The 23,780-nt window shown below is 31.5% G+C and overlaps 3 protein-coding genes and 1 long non-coding RNA gene across 4 annotated transcripts; 2 read left to right on the top strand and 2 right to left on the bottom strand.

The window, feature by feature from the left end:
- The first annotated feature begins 269 nt into the window (after positions 1-269).
- Positions 270-2,689, top strand: LOC135123799 (fatty acyl-CoA reductase wat-like). Its single transcript, XM_064048676.1, has 7 exons — positions 270-487; positions 532-777; positions 829-974; positions 1,075-1,187; positions 1,241-1,507; positions 2,108-2,285; positions 2,338-2,689. The coding sequence occupies exons 1-7, from the start codon at positions 287-289 to the stop codon at positions 2,687-2,689; spliced, it is 1,503 nt and encodes a 500-aa protein (XP_063904746.1). The 5' UTR covers positions 270-286.
- Positions 2,690-7,782: 5,093 nt separating this feature from the next.
- On the bottom strand, positions 7,783-8,361 carry LOC135123055 (uncharacterized). The gene is made up of 3 exons (XR_010279535.1): positions 8,222-8,361; positions 7,993-8,170; positions 7,783-7,939 (listed from the first exon to the last, which is right to left on the bottom strand). It is a non-coding gene; the product is annotated as an uncharacterized LOC135123055 (long non-coding RNA).
- On the bottom strand, positions 8,359-9,483 carry LOC135123798 (fatty acyl-CoA reductase wat-like). The gene is made up of 6 exons (XM_064048675.1): positions 9,241-9,483; positions 8,951-9,196; positions 8,754-8,899; positions 8,527-8,639; positions 8,409-8,473; positions 8,359-8,367 (listed from the first exon to the last, which is right to left on the bottom strand). The coding sequence occupies exons 1-6, from the start codon at positions 9,439-9,441 to the stop codon at positions 8,359-8,361; spliced, it is 780 nt and encodes a 259-aa protein (XP_063904745.1). The 5' UTR covers positions 9,442-9,483.
- A 13,772-nt stretch (positions 9,484-23,255) lies between these two features.
- Positions 23,256-23,780, top strand: LOC135123797 (fatty acyl-CoA reductase wat-like). The gene is made up of 2 exons (XM_064048674.1): positions 23,256-23,463; positions 23,508-23,780. Exons 1-2 carry the CDS (start codon positions 23,263-23,265, stop codon positions 23,778-23,780), a joined length of 474 nt encoding a protein of 157 aa, XP_063904744.1. The 5' UTR covers positions 23,256-23,262.

Genomic DNA, 23,780 nt, shown 5'->3' with positions numbered 1-23,780 from the left:
TTATAATATACGTATAGATTCCATAAAAATATTGTATTATTTTTTAACTAATATTATAGTCGTATATAAATCGAAAAAAGCAACAATATTAGATTTGTACAGTCTGTATGACACAAAATTATCGTTGTAAAACGTTACATTGTATCACAATAAATGAGTTCTAATTAAGAAAAATGACAAAACGTTTCCTGACATTCGTTCATAAATTATTCAGCGTATCCGTTATTCATAAAAGGGACTTCCGTACGCACTTTAAGAACACCTCGCTTTCTAGTACGACGCAACCATGACACCCGACAACAGCCAAATCAAACTTGTTTTCAAAAATCAAACGATTTTTTTGACCGGGGCAACAGGATTTCTGGGCAAAGTCATGATCGCTAAACTATTGAGAGACTGTGAAGATATTAAAAAGATCTACATTCTGCTACGATCCAAAAAAGGGAAGAACAGTGAGCAACGCTTTGAAGAAATTTTTGAGCAACCTGTGAGTATTGACAGTTTTCTGAAAATTCTGTACATTCTGTTCAGTGTTTTGAGTTCTTAAAATCAAAAACTAGCAACTGGAAGGAAAAAGTTTCGGTGGTTGAAGGGGATTGTGAGCAACCTTTCTTAGGAATAAGCGACGATAATTTGAAAATTTTGAAGAATGAAGTTAATTTTATTATCCATCTTGCGGCAAATGTAAGGTTTGATCAGAGCCTGAAAAAAGCTGCTAACAATGTTAAATGTACTGCAGATCTTTTGGAATTGAGTAAGGACATAGTTAATTTAAAGGTAGCATGCTTTTACAGATATTTTTGAAAAATGTAACTTTTGAGTTTCAAGTGTTTCGTTCTTGTATCGACAGCTTATTCCAATTCCATACATTCTCACATTAAGGAAGAGATATACGATCCGCCCATACAGCCCGAACTTTTGTTGAGTATGGTAAATGGCCTAGACGAGAGTGTTTTGACAAATTTAACTCCCGCGTAAGTGTCTTTCAGTCGTTAATTTAAAGGTTGCTTAGGTTTCCTGTTTTCGTTTTGAAACAAGTTTTGCCTTCTATTTACAAATGCAACTTTTTTTTAGATTATTATCAAAGAAATGGGCGAACACTTACGTCTACAGCAAATGCATTTCTGAATATTTAATGAAAAATGCAACCAAACATTTTCCAGCTGCTATAGTTCGGCCATCAATTGGTAAATGACGTTCGTGTGTTAAAGTAGTAACCAAATCTTAATTGATATTATAGTGATGAATTCAGTAAGAGAACCAGAATCAGGGTGGATTGACAACATATATGGGCCCATTGGTTTAGTGATAGGAGTAGCTCTTGGTATCATTAGAACTTTGCATGGAGATGATAAGGTGTCGGCACATGTCGTACCAGTGGATTACGTTTGTAATTGTATTTTAGCAGCTGCGTGGAAAACCACAAAAGAAAGAAAATCTAATACTAAAGTTTTTAATTACATTGGATTTCAAAGGAAGCAGCTTAAATGGGGTATATGTATATTGGGTGCGTAAATAAAAATCTGGTCAAAAGTTTTAAGCTTTTGTGTTGTAGAGGAAATTCTAAAAAAATGGATTTATTCGGACAGACAAATATATTTTGATCAAAAAATTTACCATGCTCACGATAAATTTAAAACGTTGGCAAGATTTCAAAAAATTCGGTTTTGGGTAAAAATTCAACATAGAGGGAACACATGCGGGACTATGTTATTTTATACACATTGAAACTCACCTACTATGTTAACTAATTTTTAGGTGATGCCATCACATTGTTGGTAAGAGTGCTTAGATTGCATGATATTCATAATGTACGTATAAAATTTCACAACAATCGGTCCCGTAGTTTCGGAGTTATCCGTCTAACAATAATTGACACAGTGGCAGACAGACAGACAGACAGACTGATAGACAGACAGAAATGTGAGACCCATTTTGTCGTTCTCTTGGGGTCCCGACACTTCGAGAACATATGAAAGTCATCCAGTGAACTCGATTACAATACTTTCTTAGCTAAAACAATAAAATAGGACGCAGCCCTTTAGACCAAATTTTTAATTAGACACCGGCTACCTATATTTTGCACAAATTAGACATTTTATTTTAGGACAGTTTGGTTCCTACATGAATTCTTTGTACTGGAGAATGCCCCCCCAGGATTTAATTTGGTATAGTGATGGCAAACACCACGGAAAACTGTATAACCAGATTCACACGTTCCTGTTGCACACGATTCCAGCATACCTTATTGATGCCTTTCTGTATTGTATAGGAAAACCAACCATGTAATTTTTTTTAAGTAACCTACTTAATTCTCAATTTTATGTGTAATTTTAGTGCTGTCAAGGCCTACGCCAAAATCGATAAAGTTCTTAACCTTCTGTCGTATTTTTCTACCAAGAATTTTGATTTTGATGAACATAACGTGCAAGATTTGTGGACGGAAATGAACGAAGACGACAAAATGTTTTTTAATTTCTCAATGGAAAAGTTACAGTGGAAAAATTATTTTTACACCTGTGTTGTAGGATTCAGGCGCTACATCACAAAAGATCCAGCTATCGTCAGTACAAAAACATACGTAAAATTGTTCACTTTTATGATAGCTCATTATCTAGTTATCGCAATTTTCTATTATTTGTTATATAAATTTGTTATGTTTTTTTTTAATTTCTTCTGGTTAAATTAATAGATTTTGATATGTATAACAGCGACAACGTACAAGTTTATTTTCTTACTCTGAACTGGAATGCCTCTCTCAATGATTGGTACCCTCTGTCCTCATGTTTTTGCTGATAAAAATAGAGAGACAAAACCAAAGAATTTTTAAAATTCTCGATTTTTCTTTTTTTAATTGTTCAACAAAAGGACAAATTTATTCAAACTGAAGTTTTGAAAAACCGAAAAATTGTAACACTGAAACATCAAAAAACAAAACAATTAAAAATCGAGAAATTGAAAAAATCAACAAAAAGAAACAATTTTTCAGTTTTTCGGTATAAAATTTTTCAAATTCTCAATTTTTAGTTGTTTATTTGCTCGATTTTTCATTTTTTAATTCTTCAACACAAGGACAAATTTATTCAAACCGAAATTTTGAAAAATTTTAAAATATAAAAAATCATAAAATTGTAACATTGAAACGTCTAAAAATTACAAAATTGAAAAATCAAAAAATTTAAAAACTGAGAAGTCGAAGAATCGAAAAAATAAAAAAAAATTGAAAAAACCGAAAAAATGATAATCAAAAATTGAAAAATGAAACTTGAAATGAAAAAATTGAGAAATTGAATTGGAAAAATCGGAAAATTAAAACATTGAAACCTGAAAACCCTGATTAATTAAAAATCGAGAAAGTGAAAAATTAAAAAATCAAAATCCAAAAATTTTAAGGTGAAAACCGGAAAACTAAAAAGTTAAATAATTGTAAAAACGAAACACGGAAATATTAAAAAATTGTAACATCGAAAAAGCGGAACAGTTGAAAAATCGAAGAATTGAAAAATACAGAACCTGAAAAATCGGATAATGGAAAGTCAAGAATTGAATAATAAAATAATGAATAATAAAAACCCGAATAATTATTTGAAAAAAAGTGAAAAATTAAAAATCGGCGAATTTAAAAATTCTAAATTTGAAAAAAAAAAATTAAAAATGGAAAAATTGAAGAAATGAAAAATTGAAAATCGAAAATTGAAAAACCAAACTTGAAACATCAAAAAATTGAAAAAATTGGCAAACTGAAAATTGGATAACGAAAACTGCAATTAAAAAAGGGAACAATTGAGAAAAAGATAGAAATTGTAAAATCGAAAATTTGTAACATTGAAACCTAAAAAAGTGATAAATTAAAAATCGAGGAATTGAAAAATGGAGAAATCAAAAAATGTGAAAACGAAACACGGAAAAATCGAAAAATCGAAAAAATGTAAAATTCAAATATGTAGAATTTAAAAACCGAACAACGAAAAATCGAGAAATCGAAACTCCTAAATTTAAAAAATCGGATAACTGAAAAATCGAAACATCGAAAAACCGAGAAATCGAAAAATCAAAAGATCAGTCGAAAAGTCGAACAACTTAGAAACCGAAATAGGCCAAAATCGAAAAATCGAAAAGTTAAACATTGAACAATTTATAAATTGACAAATTGACAATCAAAATGTCGAAACATCCAAATCTCGATAAATCAAGAAATCAAAAAACTTCAAAATTCGAAAAATTGAAAAATTGAGAGATTGAAAGACCAAAAGAACGAGAAATTGAAAAGTGATGAAGTCGAAAAATCGAAAAATAGAAAAATCGACAAACAAAAAGTTAAAAGTTGAAAAACTGGAAAAGCGGAAAAATCAGAAAACGAAAAATTGAAAAACTTATAAATCGAAAACCTGAACAATCACATCTCGATAAATCGAAAGATTAAGAAATACTGAAAAATTAAAATATCAAAAGATTGAAAAATCTAAAATTTAAAAATCCAAAAATTGAAAAATCGAAAAAGTAAAAAGGTGGACACATCGAAAAATCCAGAAGTCAAAAATAGAAAAGCCGAAGAATTGAAATATTGCAAAATCCTAAAACTGAAATATATAAAAACTGAAAAATCGAAAAATCAAAAAAGTGAAGTCGAAAAATAGAAACCTTAAAAAAATCGAAAAATTGAAAAATCAAAAACCTGAAAAATCAAAAATTTTAAAAATTGAATAACAGGATAATCGAAACACTCGGAGGTCAAGAAATGGGAAAATCAAAATATGTATCGATTAATTGAAAAATCGAAAAATTGAGAGTTTATAAAAGTCAAATTTGAAAAAGTAAAAAAAATTGAAAATTTGACAAAATGACAATTGAAAAACAGAAAATCTAAAACCGTGAAGTCGAAAAATCAAAAAATTAAAAAATTGAAACATTTGAAAAATTCGAAAACTTGTAAAGAAAGGAAATATCGAAGAACTGAAATGAAAAATCGAGAAATCGAAAAATCTAAAATTTAAAAAAACATCTAAAATTTAAAAAACGAAAAATTGAAAAATCGAATAAGTAAAAAAATTGACACATAGAATAATCCAGGAGTCAAAAATCGAAAAGTCGAAGAATCGAAATATTGAAAAATCCTAAAACTGAAATATCGAAAAACTGAAAAATGAAAGAAAAACTAAAAATGGGAAACTAAATCGGGAAGTCAAAATATTCAAAAATCGAAAAATTTAAAACGACAATTGAAAACAGAAAAATCTACAACCGGGAAGTCGAAAAATCGAAAGATTAAGCAAACGAAAAAGTAAAAAAATCGGCACATCGAAAACTCCAGAAGCCAAAAATCGAAAAGTCGCAGAATCGAAATATTGAAAAATCCCAAAATTGAAATATCGAAAAACTGAAAAATGAAAGAAAAACTGAAAAATGAAAAACCAGGAAAATCCGAAAACTGAAATATCCAAAAAACGGAGAACCTAAAAAGTTGAAAAATTGAGCAAGCGTGAATTCCAAAAAGTGACCTCGAAAAATCGAAACCTTAAAAAACTAAAAAATGAAAAATCAAAAACCTGAAAAATCGAAAAACTAAAAAATTGAAGAACAGGAAAGTCGAAACCCTCGAAAGTCAAGAAATGGGAAAATCAAAACATCGATTAATTGAAAAATCGAAAAATTTGACAGTTTATAAATGTCAAATTTGAAAAATTGAAAAATCGAAAATTTGAAAAAACGACAATTGAAAAACAGAAAATCTAAAACCGGGAAGACGAAAAATCGATAGATTAAGAAATCAAAACATTTGAAAAATTCGAAAACTTGAAAAATTGAAATATCGAAGAACTGAAATGAAAAATCGCGAAATCGGAAAATCTACAATTTTAAATATTGAAAAATTAAAATATCAAAAAACTGAAAAATCTAAAGTTTAAAAATCGAAAAATTGAAAAAACGACAATTGAAAAACAGAAAATCTAAAACCGGGAATTCGAAAAATCGAAAGATTAAGAAATCGAAATATCTGAAAAATTGAAATATGGAACAAATGAAATGAAAAATCTAGAAACCGAAAAATCAAAAATTTTAAATATTGAAAAATTAAAATACCAAAAAACTGAGAAATCTAAAATTTAAAAATCGAAAAAGTAAAAAGTCGACACATCGAAAAATTCAGAAGTCAAAATTGGAAAAGTCGAAGAACAGAAATATTGAAAAATCCCAAAACTGAAATATCGAAAAACTGAAAAATGAAAGAAAAACTGACGAATCGAAAAATTGAAAAATCCCAAAACTGAGAATCTAAAGAATCGAAAAATTGAGAATCAAAAAAGTGAAGTCGAAATATCGAAATCTTAAAAGAATCGAAAAATTGAAAAATCAAAAACCGGCAAAATCGTAAGATCGAAAAATTGAATAACAAGTAAACTGAAAAATCCCAAAACTGAAATGTCCAAAAACTGAGAAATTAAAAAATTGAAAGATTGAGAAATCGAAAAATCAAAAAAGTGAAGTTGCAAAATCGAAACCTGAAAAAATAGAAAAATTGAAAAACCAAAAAACCTGAAAAATCAATTAATTGAAAAATCGACAAATAAAGAGTTTATGGAAGTTAACAATTGAAAAATCGTAAAATTGAAGAGAAAAACTGAAAACCGAGAAATAGAAAAATTGAAAAAAATCCAAAAAATTGAATAATAAATAGGGGTAAACTGAAAAGTCCCTTTGTAATTCGTGTGATCTGAATTAAAGTGAAGGAAACAGTAAGCAGCTTGTAATACTCTGGTAAATCTAGTGTCAATTTGTCCAAAGTAAAACGCGTCGTTAAAAATATTATGATATTTTGCCAACAAAAGTCGAGGAGTCCTCAACCGTCATTTAATTTAAACTATGACGCTTCTCTATGTTCTCTGGTTATGTTGAAACATCGGTCGAAAATAAGAAAATATTTAATGGGTCTTTCAGTTACTGTGGGTTTAACAAATTCTGTTCCCCATATGTTAAATCATGCTATCAATTTGTCTTAAGGGCTATTGGAATTCCAATGTAAAATAATTTGTTGTTTTCTTATCGTTTACGGGTTAACATGATACGACATGGAGAGTAGAACTTCCAATCACAGTGTAACAACTACTACAGACAGCTCTAATAACTACCTGCATGCACAATGCATTTTCTTTTATTAAACAATGAAAGTGTGGAAAAATCCTGACCTGTATGCTCTTGCAATTCATGATAACAAATTAACAATAACATAAATTTACATACAACGCAATTGTATGTAAAAACTACAAATTAATTTCACTTAACTATTAATTAAAGTAAGAAGTATTTAGTAAAATCTCATGATTAGAGAGCAAAGCAGAGAAATATGCACTGATAAACAAATAATTTAACATTAAAGTACACCAATTTTACTAAATGGGCTAACAAAACTCACAACAAAGGTACACTTTCTCAGTTTTAACAAATAAAATATACGAGAGAAAAGTTGGTTGCATAGTCTAGATACCTTAACACACCTTAATTAGACATTTATAGTTTAAATATTCACTCACCTTGTATGTATCACTAAAATTAAAATGAATAAACTACAGCCATTCTTGCAAATATTTATTGATTTTACCAGAGGAAATTTAAAAAAACCCTAATAAATTTATATAACAAATAATAGAAAATTGCAACAATTAAATAATGGGCTACCATAAAAGTGAATACTTTTACATATGTTTTTGTGCTGGCGACAGGCGGTTCCTTTGTAATGTAAAGCTTGAATCCTAGAGCACAGTTGTAAAAATACTTTTCCCAATGTAAGTCTTCCATTGAGAAATTGAACAACGTTTTGTCGTCATCGCTCATCTCCGTCCACAAATCTTGTACGTTATCTTCATCAAAATCAAAATTGTGAGTAGTAAAATATGATATAAGCATGAGAACTTTATCGATTTTTGCGTAGGTTTTCACAGCACTAAAATTACACGTAAGATTGGGGTTTAAGGAGGTAATTTTAGAATAATTTACATGGTTGGCTTTCCTATACAGTACAAAACAGCATCAATAAGGTACGCTGGAATTGTGTGCAACAAAAAAGTGTATATCTGGTGATATAGTTTGCCGTGGTTTTTGGCGACTCTGTACCAAATTAATTTCTGAGAGGGCACTTTCCAGTACAACGAATTCATGCAGGAAGAAAACTGCCCTGAAATAAAATTGTTTATAGCTACCAAGTTTAAGTATCAACTATATATACCCCAGTTGAGCTGTCTTCTTTTAAACCCAATGTAATTAAAAACTTTAGTAACCGATTTTTTTTCTATTGAGGTTTTCCACGTAGCAGCTAAAATACAGTTACAAACGTAATCCACTGGTACGACATGTGCTAACACGTTATTGTCGCTGTAGATAGTTCTGATTATACCAAGAGCTGCACCTATCACCAAGCCAATAGGCCCATAGATGTTGTCAATCCACCCTACTTCTGGTTCTTTAACTGAATTCATCACTATAACATCATTTAAAATTTGGTTAGTGTTTTAATACGGGAACGTCATTTACCAATTGATGGCCTAACTATAGTGGTTGGAAAATTTTTCGCTGCACCTTTCATTAAATGTTCAGAAATGCATTTGCTGTATACGTAAGTGTTCGCCCATTTCTTTCGTAATAATCTTCAAAAAAAAAAATTGAATTTATAAATAGAAGCGAAAAATGGATTCAAAACAAAATTAGACTTCTTAATGTAACGTACGTAACCTTTAAATCAAGGACTAACAAGCACTTACGCGGGTGTTAAATTTGTCAAAACACTCTCATCTAGACCATTCACCATACTGAACAAAAGTTCGGGCTGTATGGGCGGATCGTATATTTCTTCCTTAATGTGAGAATATATACAATTGGAATAAGCTGTCGATACAAGAACGAAACACTAGAAACTGAAAAGTTACATTTTTCGAAAATATATGTAAAAGCACGTTACCTTTAAATTAACTATGTCCTTACTCAATTCCAGAAGATCTGCAGTAGATTTAACATTGTTAGCAGCCTTTTTCAGACTCTGATCAAACCTTACATTCGCTGCAAGATGGATAACAAAATTAACTTCATTCTTCAAAATTTTCAAATTATCGTCGCTTATTCCTAAGAAAGGTTCCTCACAGTCCCCTTCAATTAGCGAAACTTTTTCCTTCCAGTTGCTAGTTTTGGATTTTAACAACTCAAAACACTGAATGGAATATACAAAATTTAAACAAAACTGTGAATACTCACAGGCTGCTCAAAAATTTCTTCAAAGCGTTGCTCACTGTTCTTCCCTTTTTTGGGTCGTAGCAGCATGTAGATCCTCTTAATATCTTCACAGTCTGTTAGTAGTTTTGCGATCATGACTTTGCCCAGAAACCCCGTTGCCCCAGTCAAGAAAATCGTTTGGTTTTTGAAAACAAGTTTGATTTGGCTGTTCTCGTGTGTCATGGTTGCGTCCTACTAAAGAGAGCGATGTGTTCTTAAAGTGTACGAAATTCTCTTTTTAAAAAACGGATATGGTGAATAATTTATGATTGAATATAAAGGAACCTTTTGTCGTTTTTTCTTAATTATAACTCGTTTATTTTCATACAATGTAACGTTTTGCAACGATAAATTATGTCGAGTTATACAGACTAGACTGTACAAATCTAATTCCCGTGTACTTAAAAGCGTCGTCATGATTGCTTGATATATTTAAGGCGAAAGAATAATGCGGAAATAGTTACACAGCAGGTTTTGCTGACGTATTTCAGTCGAAAAATTCAAAGTCATTCTCATTATGTTGTATATATTCCAAGTTAAAATATGTGTATACTTCTCATTAAAACGATGCTGACATTAGTAAGATTTTCTAAACTTACTGCATTTTTGAAGAATTGTTCAGCTGGTTATTCAGCTGAAAATCTTTAGTATTTCCGAAGAAGCATTTAATACATTTTTTGAGCACGGCTACCTCCTCATGAAAGTGTGTGGTTTTTCTTATTTGCTAAAAAAGTTCGTTATAAAAATTTGGTTTTAGGAAGTTGCAAAATTTTTAAGTGCCACTTCACCTACTCTCCCAAATTATGTTTGAGATGCTTCTGTTGGAAATAGTATTAAGCATTGGCGATGCATTTCGGCACACAGTCAATTTTCATAATAACCTAAAATGTTTCATTTAATTTAAAATTACACAACAAAATTATGAATACCACTAAACGAACCTTTTTTATATCGTCAAAATGATCGCAATAATATATTACCGCTTCAGTCCATGAACCCCGTCTTGTCAGAACAGGTTCTGGAGGCAATGAGCAATCCAGAATTTGAACTTTACCGAAAGCTTGGATCCTCAAATGAGCTTTAAGAAATACTTTCTTTACGCTACTAAACTTAAGGTGTGGGCCAAACATATTGTTACATGGATTAAGTTGGGATAAAATATTTCCAGATGTTTGTCACATTTAGTCATGTATGCAGCGCCATCCGTTAGTAGCAGTTTTAGTTTTTCTTATTTGATTTCCGTTGGCCATAATATACCTGTATTATTATATTTGAAATAAAATTATCATTTCAGAAATTGGGTCACAGACCAAATTTAAGTTCAGTTTACATCAGATTAGGTAACCTTACCACATAGCAATATTACAAATTTGCTTTAATTGTGGAACAATATTAATGCAACTTTTTTTAATAAGTAATAGAATTATCTAACACTCTAACACACTAACACACTAATACTCATTGATAAAACGTTCCATTGTTATATTATTGGTTTTTTCCAATATTTCCGAAAGAAGTAACTGTGGTCTACCAGATAATTTTCCCACTACAATGTTTGCAACGTATTGCGCATTAGAATTTGTGGTTTCATCTACAGCTATGCAAGTATCTGAATCCCAATACCTATTCTAATTCTATTAATCACCTACACAAGTACAATGTAAAATAACTAAATAAATAAAATAGATGTTTTTTATGATGCGAATTTATGGAATTAATTTCACAACTAGTTTTCACATCTGAATTGTGCAACATTCATAATTTATACTTACAATTTTTTCACAGATTTCACAAAACAATTCACCGTTTTCCATTTGAAAAACGTCTTTGTTTTTCGTTTATTCTTTTAACTTGTTTTTAAAGACGGTTTGACCTTGGGTATTTTAAAAATGGCAGAAAACACTATTAAACAATTTTTAAAACACTATTATACCTTTAAAGTTCACTTTACAAAAACCGAACACGAACTAATTGATATAGGAAGAGAACTCGAAAAGAGAGTTGTAGAAGGGCTTGGTGTATTTAACATATTTTCCTGGAAAAGCAAGGGACTGCTTGGGGTTGGATTAACTTTCTATATAGTCCCGAAAATATTGAATAAATAAATGATTTATTGTCAAATAGACAGACACATATCCAGTGATAGGACACAAAAATTAACCTAATCTACACAGTTGTTAAGACTGGGAAGAAAATTAAAGATTATACATATAACAGTATACCTATGCATAAATAACAAAAATTGGTCTAAAGAGTTTAGACAGTACTTCCCTCGCTGTCGGAAACTTGACGACTGCATGCCTATTGTGTTTTTTTTCTTATTACATTTTTGTAGTGGGAATTTAAAAAAAAATGCGATGACGTCATCAACATTTTTGCAAGGACACGTATATCAGTTGGGATAGATGTAGTGTAATACTAAGAATAAAATTATTATATTCTCAAATTTTCGGGAAAATGAATTGGGTCGTTTTGAATATTGATTTGTAATAATCAATAAAATAACGAAACAATTTACTCACGTATACGTATCAGAGGCAACTGAAAATCGTGTACGTATAAACATTCTTAATTTAAGATGACAGGCGTAACAGCATACGTGAGAGTCAAACAGAGAAACTGTAAACAAAACGACCATCGGTTTTATTGCTTCGACTTCGGCTTATTATATAAAACATTGGGTTTTATTTTAATTCTTGACGGTGAAATTCACAATTGGTTGATTATAAACATGTCTATTTCACATTCGCGGAACCAAGTGAGCGCATAAAACAAATGCAGGTCTGTAATGTTAAAGTCGATGTAAATAAGCGCGCTACCCTTATGTTTCAACCGAGTTTTTCCTTTAACAAATTTTGTGTCTACCAAATTGGGTTGGTTGGGGTGTAATACTAATAATAAGTGTTGCCTTTAATTCAATCAATAAAATAAATTGACTTCATTAATTTTTTTGAACCACCTCTTAAGAAAATCTAAAAAATATGAATGGAATGATAAATCACAAGTACAAACTCATCATATTTTTTGCATTTTAGATAGGATTTATTCAGCAAAATTTAAGGGTTACGTCATCAATTTTTTTAGGAGGGATGAACAAATACATTTTGAACAAAAGTTTACCATGCTTATAATAACTTTAAAATAGTCCCAAGGTTTCAAAGCATTCGGTTTTGTAATTCCTGATTAAATCGATAAAATAAATTCACGCTTTCATTAATTTTTTTGAGTCACCCTGCATATGCAAATCCAAAAATATGAATGGAATGATAAATCACAAGTACAGACGCATCATATTTTGTACATTTTAGATACGATTTATCCGGCAAACTTTTAAGCTGACGTCATCAGTTTTTTGTAGAAGATAACCAAATATATTTTGTAGTTCCTGATTAAATCAATAAAATATATTTACGCATTCATTAATTTTTTTGAGTCACTCTGTATATGCAAATCCAAAAAATATGAATGGAGTGATAAATGACAAGTACAGGCTCATCATATTTTGTACATTTTAGATATGATTTATTCGGCAAACTTTCGAGCTGACGTCATCAAGTTTTTGGAGGGGATAAGCAAATATATTTTGACTAAACATTTATTATGCTCTTTATAACCTTAAAACATCTGCAAGATGTCAGAGCATTCCGTTTTGTAGTTCCTGACTAAATCAATAAAATATATTTACGCATTCATTAATTTTTTTGAGTCACTCTGTATGTGCAAATCCAAAAAATATGAATGGAGTGATAAATGACAAGTACAGGCTCATCATATTTTGTACATTTTAGATATGATTTATTCGGCAAACTTTCGAGCTGACGTCATCAAGTTTTTGGAGGGGATAAGCAAATATATTTTGACTAAACATTATGCTCTTTATAACCTTAAAACATCTGCAAGATGTCAGAGCATTCCGTTTTGTAGTTCCTGATTAAATCAATAAAATATATTTACGCATTCATTAATTTTTTTGAGTCACCCTGTATATGCAAATCCAAAAAATACGAATGGAGTGATAGATCACAAGTACAGACTCACCATATTTTGTACATTTTAGATATGATTTATTCCACAAACTTTTGAGCTGACGTCATCAAGTTTTTGGAGGGGATAAGCAAATATTTTTTGACTAAAGATTTATGATGCTCTTTATAGCCTTAAAATATCTGCAACATTTCAAAGCATTCTGGTTAGCAGATTAAAAATTAAATTTCAAAATGTTGTTTTATAATTTTGATTTTTTTTCCAAAAATCTGGACGTTTCGGGTGTAAAGTCGATTCAGAGTTGTAAACTACATGTGTAGGACTATGTTATTTTATACAATTGAAAACCCATTTACTATGTACAATTTTGAAGTGACGTCATCGCATTAGTGGTGGGGATGATTAGACAAATTTTGGTTAGCGTTTTACCATCTACATGATATTCTTAATATAAGTACAAAATTTCACAACAATCGGTCGAGTACTTTCGGAGATTATCTGTCTAATAAAAATCCGGGACGGCAGACGGACAGACGGACAGACGGACGGACAGACGGACGGACAGACGGACAGACAGACGGAAATGGGAGACCTATTTCTTCGTCATCTAGGGGTCATGAAAGATCGAGAAAACGTAAAAGTAGAGAGTCGGCCGACGGACTCGATTACAATACTTCCTTTGCTTACGCTCGGGAAGTAAAAATTAGCAAAACCATTTACAATAAATAGTTTCTGGGGTTTTATAAACATTGATCCATTCAGTACTTTAATATATGTAGAACAAAAGCAGAAAGTAGAAGGGTGAGGTGAAAAAAAACTTGTGACTTTCGACACTTTACCAACTCCAAGCTCTAGGTCATACATGTCAAGAAGCGCCCAAAATTACATTTTTTTTTTTACATATAGGCTAAAAGGAGCATCCTGACCAGATGGCGCACTTGTAAGTACGTACAATGTAAAATATATTTACAGCGGATGAATAACGGGAAAAGTGGCCTCTCAAGAACATGCGTAACTTGAAGTGTTTATGTTTATATATCGAACGAATGCCATGTAGAAATTTGTTTGATTTGAATGAGTGAATGAGGTCGCCTCAAAACAAAGGACTAAAACTATTAATAAGCCTCAATCGATCAAAATTTTCGGAATATTATAACAATGCGGATTAAACAACAAACAAATATAGCAATAATAAACAAAAACTAGATAAGATTAAACCACAAGTATAGGTGTGTATTATTTCATAGCAAATGTCATCAAATTGTTGATGGGCTGATTAGTCAAATTTTCGACAGGCCGACGAACGAAAACAGAACACCCATTGTTTAGTACTCTTCCGCTTATGACTAGAGAGCGGATTTCTATGTTTAATGTTTTTTGTGCAAAATGTAAGCACTTCAAAACTTGTTTATATCTGTAACTATGATACAATTTGGAGTCATTTGACACATTTTTTTTTATGCTTATTTGCTTTTTTTTCAATTTTATGCATATTAAAACTTATATGCTTATTTAATGCTTTTTTCGACGAATATAAGTTTTAATGCATATTTTGTTCAAATGCCGTAGTTACAGAATTTAGCGAAGATTCTTCTCAGTCGATTAAAGATTACATAAATATTTTGGAAAACAAAGATTTGCGACAAGATCTAGCTCTTCTAAGAAGCAATTATCAATTCGTATGTGAGGTAATAGAAAAGTTAGAAAAACCCAACATGTTGTTGGTAGATGTCATAAACTTAGTGAAAGAATTTAAACAACAAGCAATCGCAGTAAAAGGTGATATTGGTACTAGAGTATCTCAAAAACTTGACCAAGTGTTAAATAAAAATGCAGGTTTCGGTGTTCTATCCGACGTTACTCGTGTTTTAAAAGGCCAGAAGGTCGAAAATTTGGAGTTAGATTCAACATTAGTTGGTGTGTGGATGGATGTTGAACGCACATTTTCCAATTTTAAACACATTTTAAATGATCGGCGAAAAAATTTTACAGTGGACAACTTGGAACATATTACAATCATAAATTGTTTTAAAGAAAACTGAAATACGTGTGTAAAATATAAAGTCTATGTTAGGAAACATAGATGGAGTGCGTGTTCTGCGGTAGTCTGCGCAACTGCGCCAGCGATGACGTAGGCATGACGAAGACGAACGTCACACTAATGGCTGGTCGGTTGTCCGCGCGCGTGTGTCTAAGTTCACTGTAATGTATATTTACTTGTGTTTGTATAGGAATAAATGTGTTAACTGTTGTTCGTGTTTTCGCTCCACGTGCCTCATATAACTAACAGTCTAGGATTATTGCAATAATATTTTATCCAAAGTTCTAAGAAGTATTCTTTGATTTGTAATATGATTATGTTTTTAATGCTTTTTTGCTTAAAATAAAACTTTTTTATTGAAAATGTGCTTATTTAAGCGCTTATTCTTAATTTTTTTGTGCTTATAAATCCGCTCTCTACTTATGACACATCGAAAAAATATGAAAGCGGCCAGTCGCCCGATTGAGTCCTTTACAATACCTCCTTAGCTACGCTTGTTTTTAAATTAATATACAATACACGAAAGAGTAACAATATCTAAAAAAAGCCACATTTCGTCGTTATTAAAAACGAAATTTTTGTTAGTTACTCTCGTATTAACATTACGTTTTCATGTAAATGCACATAAAATACCTGCATACATACACGCATTTCCTTTTATTTATAAAAACTATCGCTTTACATACAATGGAAAATATGGAAAATTTTGAACTTTTTGCTCTTGCAATGATAAGCGAAACACAATAAAGACTTAACTTCTAGTTTTCTAGGGTTTTAAAAAAAAGAAAGGGTTAATTTACATACAACAAAAATCTAAAATCTAATTTCAGTTTTAATTGTAAAATTTCTGTAAAATAATCACGCAATTAAAGATTAAGCAATTACTAATTAAATATAAGATATTGTATGAAAATATAATTACAAACGTAATCCACTAAAATTAAAATTTCATTAGTAAAATCTCATGATTAGAGAGTAAAACAGAGTTAAGATGCTCTAATAAATAATATATACTACTCCTAATATACTTATTATAACAATTTTATTGTTACTATAAAAAAGGTTATTATCACACAGACGTACAAAAAATTCAAATTAGAGCTCTTGTCAAATTCTATATGTATTATGAGTATCGTGTAGATGGTACAACGCTAAACAAAATTTGGATAATCATTTCCAACCACAATTATTTGACTTCCGCTCATTATGTTGCATAATTAACATTACCGATTTTATTTGATATAATATGCTCCTATAGTTTTGGTTTACGAATATATCTTGATTTTGTTTAATAGTACTATTCTTTTTAATTGTTTAAACCTTTAAACGTTCTTTACCCAGATAGAACGTGACGATCATATTGCAGGTTTAGCTTAGTGGTAGACTGTCTGCTCGACAGTTCCGAGGTTGACGGGTTGAAACCACCGGGAGCACAATAACTCTCTAATTTATTCTTGATCAAATTAAGAACGAGTCATAAACACTTCAAGTTGTTTTACTTTTCCAGCGTAAGCTAAGGACGTATAGTAATGGAATCCATGGGGTAATTTGTTACTTTGAACATATTTTCTCGACGTTTCATGACCCCTAGACCTAGACAAGTTATAATTAACCAAATATGAACTGGAACATTGAAAATCAAAATAAAAGGCAATGTTTTATGTAATAAGCAGAAGAGCAATAAAAAAGTCTGGCCAATTCAAGCGGACTCACTTCATTTTCCAAAAAATTTGAGAATACAATACTATTATTATTAGTATTATACTGCATTTATCCAAACTGAACTTTCGAAGTCGAAGTAATCTTCGATCAATTTTTGAAATATGTTCACTCTAGAACTGAAGGATAAGGTATTGGCAATGAAATATTTAAAACAAGATTCTTTTAAATTAAAAAAATATATATTTTCGTTATTATTAGGATGTAAATAAATTACCTTATCATAGAACATAACATTTTCCGTAGTAATCAAGTAAGTAAATATTTAACTGTAAAATATGTAAAGGACAGTGGCGGCTCGTGATTTTTTTTTTCGAGGACGCCACTGTTGTATGATTATTTTTATAAATTTGTGCATTATTAAGAATGTACCTTGCTGTTTCCAGTTTCACTGCACAAATTCAACGCAAAAATTAAACGTTTGAGAAATAATATTTTTATGCACTTTGATTAGGATTGACGATATATACCGATCAAATAATTTAGCTCTACTCAACGTCATCGTTAAAAATACATCTCTTCGAAAATAACTGTTCAATAATAATATTCAGAAATTTTGTATAAATATCTACCAACCACAATACATATAAAAATTGGTGTCGAAAACTGTGAAATTTGTTGCATATTTTAATCATATTTAAGACCCACCACTGACCCGGAAAAGACCGGCATTCAGACAAGACTTACTATCATTACAAATACAGAGGCTAAGATAATAATTTTATGCATTGAGAATTGCTTTTAAAACTTACCTGACCATAGATTGTCCCCGCAAGTCTTGCGATACCAAACACTCAATTATTAAGGATCATAAAATTATTATGTATTTATTTAAGAGACTCTCTATTTTAATGGAATCCCTCTTTCCTTTTTAGAAGCAAAGTCTTTTTCTATTGAAATTATTGCTAAATCTTGCAAACGATCCTGACTAACTGTATTGCGTGTGTACGTTTTTAAACGTTTTAAGGCAGAAAAACTTCGCTCAACTGAAGGCAGATGTTACAGGAATTGTAACAATAATACATAAAAGTTTATACATTTCGCTTATACATGTATGAAGATCATTAACTACTATAAAATTTGACGTTTCTATCAAGGATGCACAATCTCCTAGAATAGATGGATCATCATAAACAGCACGCAGCTGACTTTCTAATTTACTCTTCTCAAAAACGTCGTAAAGTGTTAGTTATATGAGGCACGTGGAACGAAAACACGAACAACTGTTAACACATTTATTATACAAACACAAGTAAATATACATTACAGTGAACTTAGACACACGCGCGCGGACAACCGACCAGCCATTAGTGTGACGTTCATCTTCGTCATAGCTACGTCATTGCTGGCGCAGTCGCGCAGACTACCGCCGAACACGCGCTCCATCTATGTTTCCTAACATAAAGTTCACAAAGATTACCAATTAATTGAATGGGAAAACCTTTCGCAAAAGTTTGAAATTTTTCAAAATTTAGCAACTCAAAAAACTGTAAATTTTCAATCTCTAGGAACCTTACTTTTATCTGATCAATAATAATTTGTAATATTTGATCAAATTTTTCTTTATAAATAGTTTTTGGTTCATCATAAAATCTAGCTCTTTTTGTTGGTGGTTCAAGATTATCGTAAGGTTTCCAAAAATTGTATTAAAGTGTGTTTCCTCTTTTTGAAATCCCATTAGTATATCCTCTGAAAGGCAATTCCTGTAACGCTAAATACAATACAATATTTGTTAAACATTTCAAGATCTCACGATTTTCGGTAACTTTTTGATTATAATTTCCTATTTCAATTTTCCTGGCATTGTAATAATAATAATAATAATAATAAGGCTTTATTCCTAACAGGTTTACACCCAATAACAAGGAAAACTAAAACTTAGGCTCAAATCAACCGCAAACAGTAAATAAATAATATACAATTCCAAAGTCAGTGAACTTAAGTATAACATAAGGCATTATTAATAATAAGAGCTCCCACAAAACTACAAACTATAAATCTTACTACTTACTAATACAAAAAAAGGATTTGATTATAACCGATAGCGAATCGTAATGTATATCGCAATGAGTCGATATTTCATTAAACTTATTACACATAACAACTACTGGAGATTTACGTAATACGTTTGTCTTATATGGTGGACTATAAAAAATTTGAGATTGGCGTGAATTAATACGAGGTACGACCAAGTTAAATTTATCCAGAAGGCTCGGACAATCTATTTTGTTGTTAAATAAATTAAAAACAAATTTAATGACAATAATATTGCGCCGATCCTGGAGAGCTAGAAATTCAAACCTACTCAGAAGTGCAGCATGATCACACCCCCTTTCAGGATAAACTTTATCTACACAATAACATAAAAATTTGAGAAATTTACGCTGAACAGCTTCGATATTTTTAACATGCACATCATATAAGGGATACCAAATTATAGCACCATATTTCAATCTAGATCTAATAAGCGCAAAATATAAATTACATAAAGTTCTTATATTTGAGAACTCGCTACAATTTCTGTAAACAAAACCATACATCCTAAAAGAATTTGCTATTACATCATCTATATGTTTCACAAAATGGAATTTAGAATCAAACGTAATGCCAAAATCTTTAAAATTGTCACAACGATGTAACTCAGTATTGGCTATGGTGTAAGGAAATATACTAGGATTAAGTTTTCTTGTATAGGACACAATGAAACATTTGTCTTGGTTAAGAGATAAACGATTACGAATACACCATTGCAAAATAATCTGAATATTAGCTTGAAGAGTCACGCTATCGTTAATATTTTTAATGTCCATAAACAACTTGAGGTCATCCGCATATAAAAGTTTCTCGCATGATAGACCATCCACAATATCATTAACAAACAGAAGAAACAATAATGGACCTAAGTTCGACCCTTGCGGCACACCAGAGGTAGGAGAAAATGGTTGTGAATAAAAGTTACGATATTTAACGACTTGGACTCTGTTCGTTAGATATGAACGGAAAAAGTTGATCAGAGGAGTGGAAAATCCAAACTGTTGTAATTTAGCAATCAAGACATAATGATCAATTTGGTCAAATGCTTTACGAAAATCCGTGTAAATAGTGTCAACTTGACCCCTATTATCAAGACAAACAGAAACATATTGAGAGAAACACGCCAGGTTTGTAATCGTAGATCTACCCTGAAAAAAACCATGTTGATATTCAGTTATATGAGATTTGACAGCAGAATAAATGTATTTATACAGAACAGTCTCAAATGTTTTTGCAAAATTACATAACAAACTAATGGGTCTATACTTATCAATATCAGAGACATCACCTGCTTTGAATACCGGGCAGATACAAGTCTTTTTCCAACAATCAGGCATTTTACATTGCTTTAATATGAGATTAAAGATTTTTAGCAAGGGATGGGCAAAGATACATGCACAGTCACTCAGGAGGAAACTAGGAATGGCATCCAACCCAGCAGTACAAGAATTCTTTGACTTTTTCAAGGCTAGAAAAACATCATTTTCAGTTAGAGAATCAATAGAGACAAATAGTTGACTCGACTTGTCAGAGGCAAAAGAGGGACATAGATCATCATTGGAGGCAATGTATACACTATTAAAGTACTCACCAAACGCGTTTACAATTTCCTCTGGTGAAGTAAGTTGTGAATCATTAAAATGCATCACCCCAGGAATCCTAGTACCCCCCTTTTTAGATTGAACAAATGCCCAAAACGATTTAGGGTCCGTTGAGATATTGTTCTCAATTCTGTGAATATATTCTTTGTACGACGCCTTAATAAGATGCTTACACCGAGAACGATACAATTTAAATAAATTCCTGTAAATAATAATCAGTGTTGCGTTTTCTATACAGCCTGTGACAAGCATCCTTTGCCTTAATAGTTGCAATTATTTCCTGATTGAACCAGGGAGGCCAGGAGTGACTATTACGTTTGGGCACCGATTTTGGAACAGTAAGAAGAAAAATTTCATGAAGCTTATCATAGAAAAGTGAGCATGCTTTATCAACATCAATGTTAGCCTCTAAAAAGTCCCAATTGGTTGACCCAAGCAAATCATATAGCAATCGAAAGTCAGCTTTTTTGAAGTTGAATTGATTAGTCATATCATTTAATGGAAATTCACGTAATGGAGTCTCTAAAACCGTAAGTATGGATAAAGAAGGGTGATGATCGTCGGCATCAACAAGATCAAAATCTGCACTATCAACCTGGCATTTCAAGTTAGACAGAACTAAGTCCAAGATGCGTTGCCGCGTATTTTGTATTGTGTTGAACTGTGATAGAATATTAAATTGTAAAAAGTTGTTAAGAGAAGCCGTGAATTGATTTGAAATGCCTAGTGAAAAATCAGGCACGTTAAAGTCCCCTAATATAAGCAACTTACAGAATTTAAAATCTTCAATAGCATTTAAAGTGTCAAGAAATAAATCAAACTCCTGAAATGACGTTTGCGGTGGCATGTACACTGAAAGAATAATTAGGCTCTGACCCTTGAGCAGCAGTTTGACACCTACAACATCAACATTGGGAATATTTTCATAAATAGCTGATAGATCTAATGATAGTGTTTTAAAACATGCTCGAACAGCAATTAAAACACCTCCACCGCGTGAAACTGCTAACACTCGAAAATTTCTATCTTTTCGAAAAACAGTGAAATAAGAGGGAAATAATTCACTATTGACAATGTCGCTAGTAAGCCATGTTTCACTTAACACTATTACATCAAAATCATTCTGTGAACAAATAGAATTATAGAAATCACTAACTTTAGATCGTAGTCCTCTCACATTCTGATAGAAGCAGCGAAGTGTATTAAGTTTGTTGTTACTGGGTGTATTCTTCAGTTTAAAGAAACAATTTTCGGTGAACCCTTCACATATCGTATTTTCAGATCCTTTTCACCAGTTGCAATCCTAGCATCGAGTTGCTGTTTAAGCTGTTTATACGCTTCAATTTGTTTCGCAGTACGGTCAAAAGATAAAGAAATAGCACCGAAACTTGGATTACCGTTGAGCTTCTTGGCTTCACGGATAAACTTATGAACATCAGACTCATCACCAAAAGTGACCTTGATAGGTCTGGTTTTTGAATTGTGGGGCAAAAATCTTCCTAGTCTCTGCAATTTAAACTCAGGAACAGCAGGATCAGCTTTAATTGATTCCAGAACACTATTTACAGCAGATAGATCTAAATCAGTGCGTTGACTATTGTTGAGGGAACTAGACTGTTCCGGCACATTATCGAGCATATTAACAATATTGTTTGATTTGCCTAACATCTGATATTTTACATGCGCGGAAATGTGTTCTGCTGAGCAAGAGTGGCGACTAATAGCTCTTGACAAATTTTTTAAGTCAGAAAATCCATTTTTTACCCAGTTTTGATCTTCGGCGTTAACTTTACCAAAAAGAATACAAAACCAACAAAACAACTTATTATTATAAATACTACCAGTTAACCATTCACATTTATTATACCAATCTTTAGTAAACGAACGACACTTGGATCCATCCTTAATTCAGTGATGAAAAAGAGTTGGTTAACAACAGTGGCGTAAATAGCACCCCCGCAGACTCTGCAATGCGGGGGGCGCAGCGCCAAAAGGGGCGCAGACCATAACGTAACCGATATATTTTTTTAAAATGTGCAAACGAGTCAGTACATATTTATATTGCTTTTTAAATTTGGTGTATGGGGGCGCTCAGTATAAACTGCCTCCCCTAACGAGCCGCCACTGGTAAAGGATATATATTCTTTTTATTTACAAAATGATCGTTTCACATACAATAGGAGATACGGAAAAATCTTGACCTGTTTGCTCTAGATACTCAATAATAATAGAAAAACAATAAAGTGTTAATTTCTAGTGAAAATAGAGCAAGGTGCACAAATACAATACACTGTTGTCTATGTAGAAAAAAACTGAGATATTACTAGTTAAAAATTATAAATAGTACAACAATTTTATTATTACTACAAAGATGATATTTTTGTTTATCAATCCACAAATCCAAAACTATCCATAAAATTGATAGCATGATTTGATATACGGAGAGAACTTTCGTTCACAGTATAACAGCTATTTCATACAACACTAATTATCTTTATTTTAATTTTATTCCAAACAACGACAAAAGGTTTTCTACATACATTAATAAATTATTCAGCATGCCATCCATTATAAAAAAAAGAGAATACCTTACGTACTCCTCGTTGTCTTCAGTAAGACGCAACCATGACACCCGACAACAGTCAAATCAAACTTGCTTTTAAAAACCAAACGATTTTCTTGACTGGGGCAACAGGGTTTGTAGGCAAAGTCATGATTGCAAAATTACTAACAGACTGTGAAGACATTAAAAAGATCTACATGCTGCTACGGTCCAAAAAAGGGAAGAACAGTGAGCAACGCTTTGAAGAAATTTTTGAGCAGCCTGTGAGTATTAACAGTTTTCATTAAATTTTGTATATTCTGTTCAGTGTTTCGAGTTCTTAAAATCCAAAAGTAGCAACTGGAAGGAAAAAGTTTCGCTGGTTGAAGGTGACTGTGAAGAACCCTTGTTAGGAATAAGCGACGATAATTTGAAAATGTTAAAAAATGAGGTTAATTTTGTTATCCATCTTGCGGCGAATGTAAGGTTTGATCAGAGCCTGAAAAAAGCTGCTAACAATGTTAAATGTACTGCAGATCTTTTGGAATTGAGTAAAGGCATAGCTAATTTAAAGGTAGCGTGCTTTTACATATATTTTTGA

The sequence above is a fragment of the Zophobas morio genome, unplaced genomic scaffold (assembly GCF_036711695.1).
Source record: "Zophobas morio isolate AGI-343-1 ecotype UQ-CSIRO unplaced genomic scaffold, CSIRO_AGI_Zmor_V1 ptg000006l, whole genome shotgun sequence".
Lineage (NCBI taxonomy): Eukaryota > Metazoa > Arthropoda > Insecta > Coleoptera > Tenebrionidae > Zophobas > Zophobas morio.
This window is presented reverse-complemented; position numbering and strand designations above follow the sequence as displayed.